General features: G+C 52.8%; 1 protein-coding gene across 1 annotated transcript; it reads right to left on the bottom strand.

The window, feature by feature from the left end:
* Window positions 1-548: 548 nt before the first annotated feature.
* LOC109751673 (cytochrome P450 89A2) lies at window positions 549-2198 on the bottom strand. The gene has a single exon (XM_020310558.3). It carries the CDS (start codon window positions 2174-2176, stop codon window positions 743-745), a length of 1434 nt encoding a protein of 477 aa, XP_020166147.1. The 5' UTR covers window positions 2177-2198; the 3' UTR covers window positions 549-742.
* Between the last annotated feature and the right edge of the window lie 13221 nt (window positions 2199-15419).

The raw sequence follows: 15419 nt of genomic DNA, 5'->3' as shown, positions 1-15419 counted from the left end.
TATGGGTCCTTGTTGGCCCTTTCTGCTGTTCAATGTTGTAAGTGACCCCACAACACACAAAGGGTACACTATCTTTCATAAATTCATCGAACTCTAGCCTAGCCCCCGCTCGAGAATACAATGGGAGCAACGGCTAGGGTTGGCCGGTTTAAATACCTCATAGATTGCCGAGTAACTTTCATCAGGGTCTCAGGGCCGTCAGCTGCAAACGGCCTTGCCACCTGGGTGTTATTTGCCGGGTGCCTTCCACAGGGCTCTCGGCATACTGTGCATAAGCCGAGTTCCTTTATGTTTGTCGAGTATGTACCGGGCGGGGCTTGGTAGAGCTTCCCATGTGCCATATCCTACTGTTTGCCAAGAGCTACACTCGGCTTATTTGCCTTTTACTGCAATCCCATATTCTAGTACTCGGCAAAGAGCAAAGAACTCGGTAACGACAAATTTTCCAGTAGTGCTACTATGTTGTGTTTGTTCACTCATTTCAATCTGTATGTACTCTTGTTTATATTAAAATCTCCAAAACATGTTATATTTATGAACAGAGAGGGAGTACATTCCAACAAACATAGGGAGCACGTACGCAGCAAATCTATATGAGTGACTATAACAGGAAGGAGGAGGGAACTAATACACAGCAAATTTATGCGTTCGATCTTATTCCTACTACGTCCTGCATGGTGCAGGCGTGAAGGCTACCAACATTAATTTGGGATCCTGGGATGGGTCAAACGCATGCAGTCAGCTACCGCCGCGTCACGCGCGCCCGTAGCGGGCTCTTCATCACCTTGAAGAACCCATCCAACTCCGTGAGGTCGACGCCTCCCCCGGCCGGCGGCGCCCACTCGAACTCACGTACGAGCGCCGCGACGAAGCTTTTGACATGCATGGTGGCGAGCCCTCCTCCCGGGCACGCCCTCCGCCCCGCGCCGAACGGCATCATCTTTATCTCCTTGGGCCCCGGCACCAGGCCCACGCCCTCCCCCTCGCCCCCAGCAAGGAACCGCTCCGGACGGAACGTGTCCGGTTCCGTCCACGCATTCTTGTCCCTGCCGATTTCTCCTAGGTTGAAGTGCGCCCGCATCCCCCCCGCCGGCACGGCGGCGGCGGCGCATCCCAGGATTTCGGCGACCGCCTGATCAGGCACGTCGCGCAGCAACACCGGAATCGGCGGGTGGAGCCGAAGGCTCTCGAGCACGACGGCGTGCATGTACTTCATCTGCCGGACGCGTGCCTCGGACAGTGCCCCCTCCACGGCGTCGACCTCGCGTCGGATGTTGCTCTGGACCTCCGGCTGGAGCACGAGGTGTGCGAGGGTCCACTCCATGCTGGACACCACGGTCCCTGGCCCAGCACCGAGGAATTCTGAGAGAAGGCTCACCAGCTCGTCGTCTGTGAGAGGCCGCAGGGCCTTGCCGTCGGCTGTGTCGTCGTCGACGGGGACGCGGGCGTCGAGGAGGTGGTCTAGATATGCCGGCAGGCCACCGCTGAGCTTGAGATGATGATGGTTAGTGTTCCGTCTTGCATTGACCAGAGGGAGGAAAAGCTCAGCCTGCTTGCCTCGGAAGGCGAGGAACCGGCGCCACTGCCTCCAGTGCAGCAGCTTCGCCGTCTTGGAGCTGGCAAAATCCTTGCTGCCATCAACGGCCAGCACAAAGGCCTGGAGCAAGTCACGCATGGCGCGTACGTGACCCTCGTCCACGCCGCTACCGAAGCACATGCGAGCCACCAGCGGAAACACGGCGGCGTTGAGGATGTCGCGGACGACAATCTCGCCGCCGCCGCCCACGCACCGGACGCGGAGGTCAGCAACGAGGGCATCCATGGTCTCGAGGCGCAGCGGGTCCGTGTGTCCAAGACGTGACGGGTGGAGGACCGCGGCGTTGAGGGTGCACCGGAGAGCGCGCCAACGTGGGCCGTAGGGCACGGACGTGAGGTTGTCGCTGTGACTGCGGCGACGCCCGCTGACCAGGGCCACGGGGAATAGGTTCAGTGGTCGGTTGCAGAAGGCATCAGCGTGGTCCATGAGCGCTCGGCGGGCGATGGTAGGGTCGTGGATCTCGATGATCGGCTGTTGACCGTCGTGGACGGCCCAAGCCCAAGCACGACGCCGGAAGACGGCAACCGCGCTGATGCACAACACAAGGGAAAGTAGCAACACAATTAGCATGAATTCCATGGTTTGTATGTATCTGTATGTGCCTGCCTAGACCCCTGGACATTGGTTGAGATCGATGTTGCTGGGTTTTTATATATAGACAGATAGGTAGATGTTGCCCACAGCAGCCACAATAGTGGCATGTGTTAAATTGTGAGCCAAATTCTAGTGGGAAAAGTTCGCAGCCGGTCGACCAGCTGCCCACGTGCCTCAGGTCATCTAGGTGGATCGCGCGCAACCACTCATCCCCAACCTTATTCTTATCTTCTTTATCTCCGCAACCGCTCTTCTCTCCCTCGTCTGCAAGAAACACCATGCTGCCATGGAATTGCCTCTCTTGAGCACCACTCCCTCCTCTCCTCCAGGCGCAGGACGTCCGGGAGCTGCGTCCGGTGTGACGATGATACAACTGCCACCGGATATGCTGCAACCGTCAACAGAAAAGCTACCACCGGCGGACAGATATGCTGTAACCGGCAACAGTGAGTTGTGGCCGACGACGACGGTACCGCCATTTGCTGCAACCGGCAACATAAAAGCTACAACCGGCGGACATACGTGCTGCAACCGGCCACGATGAAGTTTTGACCGGCAACGAGGACAGTGTGATTGCTGCAACCAGTGGACGGAAAGCTACTACCGATGGACGTATATGCATGCTGCAACCGGTGACGGTGAAGTGTGGCCGGTGAGGACAGCGCTGCAATTTTTGCTGCCACCGGTGAACAGTTCTGCTACAACCAGCAACCATAGTGCTACAAGCAAGCTGGCGAAGTGGACGAGTCCCTATGACCGGCACTCGACGTCGATAGCTACGACGGATCAGCAAACAGGAGATGAAAGTTGCAACCGGTGGGCTGAATTGCTGGAACCGGCAGCGCGTTTTGCTGCATAGGTGCAGAACTACGAGGACACCAGCGTTGTAATTGTCAAGCCGGCGAGCGGCCCCCGCGAGATGCGACGGCTAGCTGCACAGCACAGCGAGCCGCGAAGGCAAGCGGCGCCATGGAGCTTCAAGCGGGACGACGACGAGCAAAGCACACAGATGAAGACACGGATATGTGTGAGGGGTTAGCTGGCTTAATCGTGTGGTCACAGACGTCCAAATCGGGCGTTGGGTCGGTCGACTGGCGCCTAGCAGTGGCCAATTCTAGTACCGCATTGGACTAGATGTAGTACAAGCGGTGTGGGCCTTGCGTTAGTATCAACGCGTATGAGTACAACTCGTTTTCTTATACTTCAAAGACTCATTTTGTTACCTCTTATCTATGCCTAATATTAACGCGGATGATATATGGGAGGAAATCAATCTGCTCGTCTGCGCGCCGCATGTCGTGGTGTTGAGGCTTGTGGCCCTCCGTCAAGCGGTACCGGCGTGAGGGGAACACGCCTGATCAATGCACCTACAACATGCTCCTAATGGCGTGTACAGGAAGCATGCATCCACGGGCTGGACAAAGTTGGGAAGCTCTGGGCAGAGATGCGTGTAGCCGGCGAGCGGCCTCCATCAGCTGGACCGGGCAGTATCTCTTCTCGACGTGATGCGGGAGGAGAGGATCGAGGCCAATCTGGTTACGTGCAACCGCATCATGCACGCCCTCACGGCTCACGCGCGCTGCTCGATTTCGGGATGCATACAAGCTGGTTGATGGTTTCGCTCGCGCCTAATATCTGAATATTTAACTTGCTTGAAGAAGACGTGGTGTCTGCCAGATCCCACTTCAAATGACGTTGTTGGACGTTGTTCTCCAAGATTGAATGCCTGTTATGCTTCAAGCCATGTGGCCAGCTTTTTTTTTTTACTGAAGATAGTCAGATGATGTCGGCGTTTGATACACATATGAATTTCAGCAGCACAAGACCAATATCTGAAGTTCTGAAGCGAATCCACTGGTGGGTGCAAGGAGCCTTTGAGATGAACGAATGTTGGGTGTTATCTGAAAGTGGGTGTTACAGTTTCCTCCTCAGTCATGTAGCTTGCAAGACTAAGTTCAGAACATAATTGTCTGTGAGCGATGATCCTAGCGATGAGAAGTTAGTTGGTTGATTGGGAAATTATGAAGGTAAATTGTTGAGACTTATATATTGCCCTAGGCCCTAGCTTAATTTTTGTTTTTGTGTTAGCGTTGAGTCCTGGTTCTCAAACTTGATAGCTAGATGCAGAATAGTTTTAAAAGAGAATCTTCATTGTTGTACCATAATCTCTGCTTATCACGCTTATCTCTATTTTTTTTGAGTTGGCTATCTCTATATTATTATTGACGTGCGGTACGTGAAACCTAGAGTACAGCAGTAGAAACTCGAGTGGGTTATTAAATCCAAACATTGCTTTGTCCTTACTTTTCTTGATTGATGAAGGCAACGTGGTATAGTTACCTTTCTTCACAGAGAAGAACGGAAAGAAAATAGAGATAGGGAAGATGTTGGAACTAAGTTAAATTATCATCAGAGATTCCAGAGAACTTGTGTTTTTCAATTTCAAACAAATATAGTTTCAGATAATTTCGTCTTTGAATTCAAAGCCTTCGGCTGCGACTACTTGACTAAACATGTAATTTTCCAAGCTTTTCATCTATTTTCACACTTCATATGCTTACTGCACAGGACTATTTTATGCCAATTCGAGGTGCTAACACATCAAATTGCAAAGGAGGAAGAAAGGAGAAAACAACGCTAAAGAGCAGAATAATATAGCATCCATCCTTTGCCCAGAATGTTTTCCCGTCAAGGGAGATGAGTTCAAAAAACCAACTATTTCTCTATGGGTTTGAAGGAACACATGATTACCGACCCACACTTTCTTCCATACAACCTGCTTTGATTCAACTTGTATGAATAAATGATTCTGAAAATAGAATTTATTTTGGCTGATGTTCTGCTACAAGCTGAAATACATCGAAGAACACAAGGCATGGATGAAGACCCATGAGATGCTCAAGAATTGTTCCACTCGTTTCATTTCCATCGAAACATCTGGAAAACTCTTGAGGTTAATGACGTTAGCTATCATGTTATATTATTAAGTTCTGCCAAGTTGTTTAATTGGTTCCAAAATAGCAGCACTAATTTTCTTTGGATGTCAAAGGTTTCTTGGACAATTTATTGTAGAATTGTCCTTGCAGAGATTAATTTTAGAAGCAGCTGCAATCATCATTTATCAAAGAAGTTTGCTAATTAAAAAAGCTATTATTTTTTGCCTTAACCTCTATATAACAATCATATCGATTGCGATGTAGCCATCTGTCTGTATGTTAGAGTACGTAATGGCCTAATGGGCCTGGACCGGCAGTATAACCTGTTAGTTTTAGGGTTAATTAAAGATAAGGTCGCTTGCTTGAGAGTCAAGTAAACCTCTCTATATAAGGAGAGGAGATGTATCAGTCTAATCAAGCAAGTAGCAATCATATTTGTTCGACTTCCTTAGGGAGCCGGGAGACCTAACCCTAGCCGCCGCTCCGCTCTCTCTTTCTCTCTCGCGCGCGCACGCAACAACGGCGCCCCAGCGCCGGCGACCACGCCATCCCTCCTTCCACCCCTACAACCTGAGACCACGCCCTGGTAGGGATTCAGTTCATACCAATTTGGTATCAGCTTTCATGGGTTCGATCATGTCCAGCCCTCCACCGAGTTCTTCCCACCTGCCGCCACCGCACACCTACCCGCCGCCACCAGCGTCTTCGTCGGCGCTACTGCCCCACACAGCAGGCGCGCCGGCAGTGGGTGTGCTGGCGTCCTCAGGGGCGATTGCACCCTTTGCCCCGGCGCCGTCCGCCCTCGTCCTCACCCAGGAGCAGATGACAACCGCAATCCTGGAATTACGGCAGGCCGTGGCCGTCGTAGGGCCTTCCTCATCGGGCCCTATGCGCCCCTGTCGCATCCCAACAGCCACCTCCTCCGCCGCCACACCAACAGCGGCTACCCCCGCCGCCGCTGCCCTCGGCCGCGACCACGGCGCCGGTCATCTCGTACCAGTGTGGGATGCCCTACGACGGGACTGTGACGACCTCGTTCCCATCAGCGCCGCCGCCGTCCCAGGGCGTCCCCATCCAGCAGATCAAGTTCTCGCCATCGCCGTCACCGCTTCTGACTTGGATCGCTACCCGTCACATGTCGGCGGCGGTGAGGCTGCAGGCTGCTGCGCGCGGCCTCCTAGCGCGTCGGCGTGTGCGGGAGATGTGCGGTCTGCAGCTGCGGCTCCTCCAAGTTGCGCTTCGCTGCGCAAAGGACCTCGATCTCGACCGCTGCGTCGGGGATCTTGGTCACGCGGTTTCCCCCACGGGCGGTGGGCATGCTGTTTTCCCCCTGGCAGCGACCTCAACGTCTGTGACAACGGCGGTTGGGGAGGCTCACCCCTCCTCGTCATTCTCCATCAAAAGCCCTCAACTCTTCTCTGTGCGATGCAGACCAACAGCCGTCCGGCGGGGAGAAGGCATGGTGTCACCGACAAGAGCGCACCGCATAGCACCATTGCATTCCACCGTCGGCCGCCGCGAGGGCGCCTCTGCTGGTCGCTCTTGCGACCACTTCCAGGTGACCATACACATGCACTCCTTTTGTCCAGATGGTGTCCATGGGATCCAGGTGGCTGTACACGTGCACGTCCGACATGCGGTTTGAGAGAGATAAGGGAGAATCTAGAGTACATCTTGGGAGAGAAGAAAGGAGGAGATGGTTACAAGAATATCTCATACAAACTACCTCCTAGTCCATATCTCTAATATATGCGTGATAGCCAAGCTAGCCGCATATGTATATGGTGTTTGACAAGGATGATTCTTTTTCAACCAGGGAAAATAAAATAGAAAGGACCAAAACACGCCTCACGATTTTATTTAACAGAGCTCAGAGATTACTCTTTGGCCCCATCCTCCCCTAAAGAAGGTACTCGATGAGTTTTTGAGTTAGTACTGCGCGCGGGAGACTAGTAGTGGATGATGCTAAAGAGAAAGAAAATGCCTCTCTGCTTGCCTGACCATTTGCTTCTTTGAATGAACAACTTCTTCAACTAATGTACCTCTGTGGAACAACTTCTTCAACTTTAAAAAAAAAAAACATGATATAAATTTTACTACCTCCGATCCATAAGTTGTACTAAAGAAACAAAAAATAACATGGATCTTTCTGATTATTTTTTAAAAAGATTTCATAATTTTCAAAAATGAAAGCACGTCTTTTAAAATAATTCAAGGCGTTATATATAAAATATCCCACACACTTTTTCTAAATAATGTTCATGCAATTAAATAAGTGTTCACATATTTTAAAACATAGATTTATGCTAAAAACAGAAAGGCCTACTAAAAGCAAAATAAACCGTTCGGTACATAAGCAATCGCGAATGCCTAACTGCATTGACGGTCCCGTAACACAATGGAAGAATGTGGGAGACCTCTCCTATATGACAAGCAGAGGAGAGCCAATGTAATGCTCTCTGCGTCAATTTGCTGTTGTTTCGCATAGGTGAGCCCACTGTGTTAGCCCATTGCAATGTAATTTAGCGAGACGACACTTGGGATACCGAATGGGCACAGTAGTGACTCGGTTTTGCCTCAAAAAGAAATCTGCTCGGTTCGAGATGGCACTGTAGCATCTCAGGTTACTGTAGTGGCCGAATTTTTCTTCTAGCTTTCCATTCATTTTTCCGACAAAGCACAAACAATTTTTTTGAATGAACATTTTTGAAGGAATTGTACATTTTTTGAAGCCCTAACATTTTTGCAAATTTTGGAATATTGTTTTGGAAACTATTGAACATTTTCTGCAGATGCAATCATTTTTTCAGAAAAGAGCTCGGAGTGCGTTCTTTGCGTCTGATCTCGATAAATAATCTCATGTTAATTCATAAGCTCACACCAAGATTGAAGGTTGTAATTCCTAAGGTCGCACGTGTATGATTACAAGTATTGACCACGCTGCGTGCATGTTAACGAAGCAAAATATGGAGGCCTTATAATTTGAAACGGAGGGAATGAAGTAATTCTAGTCAGCCAGCTCGCTGAGTAATCCTAACGAACTAATCCTTATAAAAAGGCTTTCGCCCCACTTTATATATAAAGCAATAACCAACAACAAATCGGTGAAAACGCACGCCACAACACACGCACACACCCAAAGCAAGATACATAGGCGCTGAGCACAGCAACACCATCCCAAGCACAACAAGAGACGCCGGGTCCTCGGCCGTGAACATGCCACCGCGAAGAGATGAAGCCGCATACGGCAAACCGTGTGCTCCAAGGCGGCGCCTTCAGCAAGGAAACGACACCGGAGCGCCGCCACCACCCGACCCGAGGGTCAGAGTTTCCCCTGGAGCAACACGACGGGCAATGATTGCCGCGACGACGCCTTCAGGAAGGGAACGAATTTTGCCGCCGCCGGTCCGTCCGAAGATAGAACAAGTTTTCACCCCAGCCAATACTCACCGCCACCGAACGCCACATCCCGGCGACCATGCCGCCCACACGACCATGGTCACCGTGCAGCACCAAGCCACGGGCTCTGCCCAAGAGCACCGCGACACCACCATTAGGGCCGCCGCCCCGGCATCCAAGACCTCGACGCCACCTCACCCGCCACCCATCGCTACCCCAACCAAAGAGACGAGAGGAAAGGCCCCGCCTTTAGCACTCCTGAGCTGCCCCCAGCGCCAAGACCCACTAGGCCGGCCAAAACTGGCCTCCATCGGCCCGTCCTGCCGCCGGGCGCGAGACGACTCCGGTCCTGCTGCCGGGCGCAAGATGATCGGTCCTGCTGCCGGGCGTGAGACGGGTCCGGTCTTGCTGCCGGGCGCGAGACGAGTTCGGTCCTGTTACCGGGCGTGAGACGAGTGATAAACCGCAATTGGGAGAGGGCCAACCCTTTGAAGAAGGTAGTGCCTGAGCGACAAGGAGAGGAATCGAAGGTCGAAAGGGGCGCTCACCGACCGGCCGACGCCGAAGATCAGCTCGCCGCAACCCCCTGCACCACCACCGCTACAGATCCGTTGCCACCCCCTGCACCGCCTGTTGGACCTCGGTCGCCGCACCACCGCAGCCGCCACAAGCCTGCCCCGCCGCCCCGCCCCATCGTGGCCAAGAGCAGCCACACGAAGAGCAGGGAACCACCACCGCCGAAACGCGGCAGAGCAGCCACTAGCCCGCGCCACCGCAGCTCGCGCTGCCTGCCGGCCAGATCCGGCCGGTGCAGCCAGGCGCGCACCACCCTCCAGCAGCCCGCCGCGCTGTCGAGCCCACCGAACGTCGCCGTCGAGAGGTGAGCCACCACGCCGCCGCGCCCCACCCACGCGCGGCGCCCTAGCCCGCCGCATCTGGCCCGCACCAAACACCACGCGCGAGGAGACAAGGAGTCCCGCCGCCGCCGGTGACGGCCGGGCTTCGCCCGATCGCACCCTGTGGCGGCGGCGGGGGAGGAGGGGGCGGAGGAGGGAGTGCCCGTCGGCTGCGGGGACGACGCGGGAGGGGAGGACGTTTTTTCCTGTCTCACAAACAAGGCCTTCGATCCTAATCCTTAAACTAACTATACGTACATTCTCAAAAAACTACGGAAAATGCCAACGCCCACACGTGTGGGCGTTTGCATCTCGCCCACACGCGTGGATCCACGTTCGTTTATGGTTGCACGAATCTTGACATGTTTGTGTTGCCACGTAGGACTGGGCTCGTGTGTGGACATTCATCCGGTCACCCACACACCCGTTTTGATCACACGGAAGGACCGGTGTGTGTGCATTTAGCAGTTCGCCCACACGTCAGCTTTCACGCACGCACAGGGGCTGGTGTGTGGGCATTTATCAGTTCACCCACACGCATGTTTCGTCTCTCACACCCAAAGCTGCCAGTTGCCATGTGTTTTGCAGGGTACATGGCAACTGCTCTAGTGTGCTTGTAAGCAGATGGTAACTCTCTCTTTTACCCGAACATGTTATTTTGCCATGTCTCTTTGTAGTGCTACACGACAACTGCCTAGTGTTAGTAGGTGGCAACTCCTAAATTTTCAAATCATGGCAACTGTAGTAAACCAGACCATACATGGCAACTGCCTAGTGTTAGTAGGTGGCAACCCCTAAAGTTTTCAAATCATGGCAACTATAGTAAACCAGACAATACATGGCAACAACTGCAGTTGTCCAAAAATGGCATCTGACACTTGACCTGAGATGGCAACTACAGTTGAGCAACCATGGCAACTATAGTTGTCCGACATGGCAACTGCAGTTAAACGAACATGGAGGAGGGTCCAGACCATGGCAACTGCGGGGCGCGTGTTGCCTGTCACGCGGGGCGTGCGGGACCATGAGTAGGAGGCCTGACGTACAGGCGTGTGGGCGTTATCTATTTTGCCCACACGTAGGCGTGGGAGAGGGACCGCGAGGAAAAAAAGAGACGTGTGAGTATTATTTGTTTGGCGACTGATAGGCGCCGGTGCGCCGGCCCAAAATTTCGGCCGGTCGCACCCCAGCCGCCCGATTGGCCCACCACGAGCCGTAGGATCCTCGTCCATCCAGTTTGCTTTCTTCTTTCTCACCCCGTTCACAATTTAGATCTAAAGAAACACTGCAGGACATGGCGGCCACCCATCATTGCTGCGTCGCGCAGCGCGTGGCTGCCCTCCCCCGTTTGTCACCATCGACAGCCACCGCCGCTGATGCTTGCCGTGGACGCTCACAATGAAAAAGTTGTCAAAAATCAGCTCTGTGTCGCTGCCCCTGTTGAATCTTTTGAAAACCTGGATCCAGCAAATTGAAGCTATTGTTGTAGCAAATGTTGCTGGTCCATCAAGGAATTAAACTCTGGAGGAAACATTTTTGGATGTTGGTTCCAGCAAAACAAAATTGTGGTTGTAGCAAATAATCGCTGGTACAAGAAGAACAAATTCTGGTGGAAGCATTTTTGGATGTTGGTTCCAGCAAAACAAAACTGTGGTGGTAGCAAAAAGTCGCTGGTACAAAAAGAACGAATTCCGGTGGAAGCACTTTTGGGCGCTGGTTCCAGCAAATCGCCCAGTCGGTTCCAGCAAACCTGGTCGTGGTTGCAGCACTCCCCGCCATGGTCACCCTGCAGCTCGCCGCTGTCACCGGTTCCAGCAAAATCCGGGGGCGGTTGCAGCTCCTGCCTCAACAGTTGTAGCATCTCGTGTGCTCCGCCGTCGCGCCTGCCGGTCGAGGTAGTAACAACTCCTTGCAGGTTGCAGCTCGCCCAACAAGGGTTGTAGCATCCACACCAGCCGGTGGTAGCTCGTCAGCTTGCGGTTGTAGCTCGGCTGTTACCAGCGTCGTCGCCGACCATCACCAACCTCGCCGACCGGCCTGTTGAAGCTCGCTGGCCGCCGCCTCCACAATCTCCTGCTCGCCCCAACTCCCGTACCAGCACCCCCGTGCCCCTTCCTTCACACCGATGTGACTTGCAGCTAGTGAAGAGGGGGATTTAGTTGCCTTGGAGATCAGCAGAGGAGAGGGATTATGCAAGGAGAGGAGCAGAGGTCGTGTAGATGGGGATGGGGAATGAGTGCCGGAGCTCAGGGGCGAAGGGATAAGGTAGTCACGGGCGTGGGCGGTGCGTGGGGCCAGTGATGCGTGGAGAGGAGAAAAGAAAGCAGTATCTGCGCGAGTGAGCGGCGCGACCGGCCGAAGCTTGGGCCGGTCCGCCGATTTCAAACGTTTCCCTATTTGTTTTCCCACACGTAGGCGTGTGGGCTGATTCTCTTAGACACCACACAAAACGTGTGGGCGTTTGCCCACACGTGTGGGTGTTATCGGCGTCAAAAACTAACTACCTACGTACATACTCTTTCAGATCCAATAATTAAATCAAACCCTAGCCAGGTTGCTCCCTACACGGGCGATCCTAATCCTTGTAAATAAATAATAAAAAAGAGTTATCACGGGTGATCGATGCCCGACGCCGAGCAGCACCGGCAGGTTGTGGCGGCGGAACCTGAGGAGTGCAGCCGGTCGGCGGTGATTTTCCTCGTGGGCTGCGCTGTGGCCGTGCTCTTCTCCATCGCCGTCGTCCTCATGAATCTGTGGACGACCTTGTCCCAGTACATGTATACTGTAGTGACCGGCCAACAATCATGGCTTGCCGAGCACAAGAGACAGAGGCCAACCCGTCGTTCTCCGTCCGTCCGTCCTTCCTTCTCAGTGCATCCATCAAAGCTAGTACCAAGTAGGAGTAATGGCCATACATGTAGCTATCGACGACAAATCAAGAAAGATACCATGCCGGGTACGTCCAGCCATACATCGATGACCTGTACGTTTCTGTCTGTGTTCCACAATTCTCGCTTCTCTTGGATCAGTCATAAGATTCTTTCACATAGGTACCAGTCTGAAACGAAGGGACCTGCATGTGTGGTTAGCCAAGTCAAGTCATGCAGAATATGATCATCCCCTTGCACAATAGTCACTGGTTATGGCATGAACACTGGTTTATAAGATAGCCTTGTCTTAATCTTGTCGTGTAACATAGAGATGACAAGAAAAACATGATGGACAATGGGTTCTTTTCTAATCTTTATCTCTAGTGACTAGATATTTCCAAAAATATTGTGAAAGGTTTAATGGTAAGAGAGCATCTCTTATAATTATTAAGAGAAAGCAAATGAGTTTATTTTCTCCGTCACCTCAGCATTTATCCTACGTGGTATTGCTAAAATAGCATCATTGTACAGGCCCATAGACATCTATATATATGTATGTGTAGATGTAAGGTGTTCCTGCAACGACTCAACCCTCCCCCCCCTAGAGATTTTTTTTAGAACGTAGACGCTAGGAGCGTCCGGCTTTAATTTAATAAAGCCCACAACATAGGCAGCGTAACAGACATTGTTAGGACCTCGAACACGAGCACGGAGGCTCAGACATATGTTTCGAACAGGAGCACGGAGGCTCAGACCACGACGACGCGAAGGCACACAAGTTTAGACCAGGCCAACAGAAGCACGCAGCAATGCAAAATACAGGCCCGGAGGCAGAGCATAGAGCACGCAGGCTCGCTCGCAAGACAAAAGGGCCACTTCACGGCGCAGAGGTGGCAGATGGCTCCCTAGCCAAAACGTAGATCTGACGGAGGCGATCTTGGGCATGTTTCAGTTTTTCAGCATCCTTGCGCTTCGCCAACGGACTCCACTGCTGCAGAAGAAGGTTGCATTTGTAGATTATGTTAGCAGGGTGAGATGGGAAGATACCCTCGATAGCTAGTTTATTCCTAGTGAGCCAGACTGCCCAGGTCAAGGTGCCGATACAGCTCCAGAGCACTCGATTGTTGCCACCATGAATCAAGTCTACTATGGTAGCGAGGTCAGACGCTGACCGGGGATCCCAGGAGGTGTTGGCCGTTGCACGAACGGCGCTCCAAGCAAAACGTGCCAGTGGACATCGGAAGAGAACATGGGTCGCATCCTCCAGGACGTTACATATCGCACACAGGCCGGTCAACGGCCCATTGCGTTTGGCGACGTTAGCCGAAGTGGGCAGTCTATTACGGAACAGTTGCCAGAAAAACACCTTAATCTTAAACGGAAGGCGCGCGCTCCACAAGTCATTTGGCATCTGGAAGGATGGGCCCTGGCACAGCTTACGGTAAAGAGACTTGACCGAAAACTTGCCAGACGGGGTGAGGGCCCAGGTGACTGTGTCCTCCGTCGACGACAGCGAAACCGGCGCAATGGTATCAAGCAATTCTGTTAGGTGTGCTTGTTCTACTTGCGATAACTCTCTCCGGAAATGTAATGCCGGAGGGGAAGAGGCAAGAGCCGTGGCAACTGTAATCTCCGGGTTGACAGCCAGAGTATAGAGGTTCTGGAAATCGGCCCAGAGGGGTTGGGCTCCCACCCAGTGATCTAGCGAGAAGCGAGCCGAGCGTCCATTGCCAATGGAGAACTTGGCTCCCTAAGCGAAGGCTGGCCGGACCGCTTGGAGATCGTTCCAGAAAGGAGATCCCCTCGCCACGCCCTCGAAAAAATTCCCGTTCGGGAAGTACTTGGCCCGCAGCAGGTCAACCCATAGACCCGTCGCTCCCTGCGAGAGTTTCCAAATCCATTTGCACATAAGTGCAATGTTCTGGATTCTGGTGTTTGTGATCCCAAGCCCTCCCAGATCCTTGGGACGGCACACCGCAGCCCACTTAACCATGTGGTACTTGCGTTTTGGTCCCGATCCTTTCCAAAAGAAACGGGACCGCGGTGTGTCCATCTTGACGTGTACCCCTTCCGCCAGGAGGAACAAACCCATAGCAAATTGTGGCAGCGAGGAGAGGCTCGCATTCGTGAGCACCAGCCTAGCTGCAGAGGAGAGGAACTTCCCCCTCCACGGGCAGACCCGCTCTCCCACCTTGGTCCAGAGCAGAGCCCACCCGTCGATCTTGATGCGTTTGGCATCCAATGGGAGACCTAGGTAGGTAAACGGCATATTGCCAAGTTTGCAATTGAGCAGGTCCGCGATACGTCTACCTTCATCCGCCTCCAATCCCATGGGCATCACTTCACACTTGTGAAAGTTGATCTTAAGCCCTGACATAAGCTCGAAGCTAATCAGTAAGGCTTTGACCGTAGCCACACTATGAAGGTCGGGCTGGAACAACAATAGCGTATCGTCTGCATATTGCAAGTGCGAAATCCCCCCTGGGATGAGGTGTCCCAACACCCCTTTTATGTGGCCTGCCTCCGTTGCTTTCCGCGGCATAGCTGCCAACGCATCAGCGACAAAGTTGAACAAGAGCGGCGACATGGGGTCGCCTTGGCGTAAGCCACGCTTGTTCCTGAAGAAGTGCCCTACTTCTCCATTCACCGAGACCGCAGTTTGGCCCCCCGAGACCAATTGCATGACTCGGTGTACCCATAACGGTGAGAATCCTCGACTGGTGAGGATCTGCCTGAGGAAGACCCAATTAACTCGGTCATAGGCCTTCTCGAAATCTAGTTTAAGGAGGATCGCAGGTTCGTGCGTGCGCTTAAGCTCATGAAGGGTCTCTTGCAGCGCTAGTGGTCCCTCCAAAATGTTTCTACCCCGTATGAACGCCGACTGGGCACGACTAATGGTGCGATGGGCGATCGGCGAGAGCCGAGTGGCACAACTTTTGGTGCAGATTTTAAACGGAACGTTAATAAGCGCGATTGGTCTGTACTAGCGTATGTTGTCCGCCCCTGGCACTTTTGGGATCAGCGAGAGTACGCCGTAGTTTAACCTAGCAATATCCACGAAGCCACGCATGAAGCCATTACACACCTCGTAAATGGGATCGCGCAGCAATGGCCAAAAGTGCTTAAA

Source organism: Aegilops tauschii, chromosome 2 (assembly GCF_002575655.3).
Source record: "Aegilops tauschii subsp. strangulata cultivar AL8/78 chromosome 2, Aet v6.0, whole genome shotgun sequence".
NCBI classification, from domain to species: domain Eukaryota; kingdom Viridiplantae; phylum Streptophyta; class Magnoliopsida; order Poales; family Poaceae; genus Aegilops; species Aegilops tauschii.
Note: the sequence above shows the minus strand (reverse complement) of the source record. Positions and strands in the feature narration are given on the sequence as shown.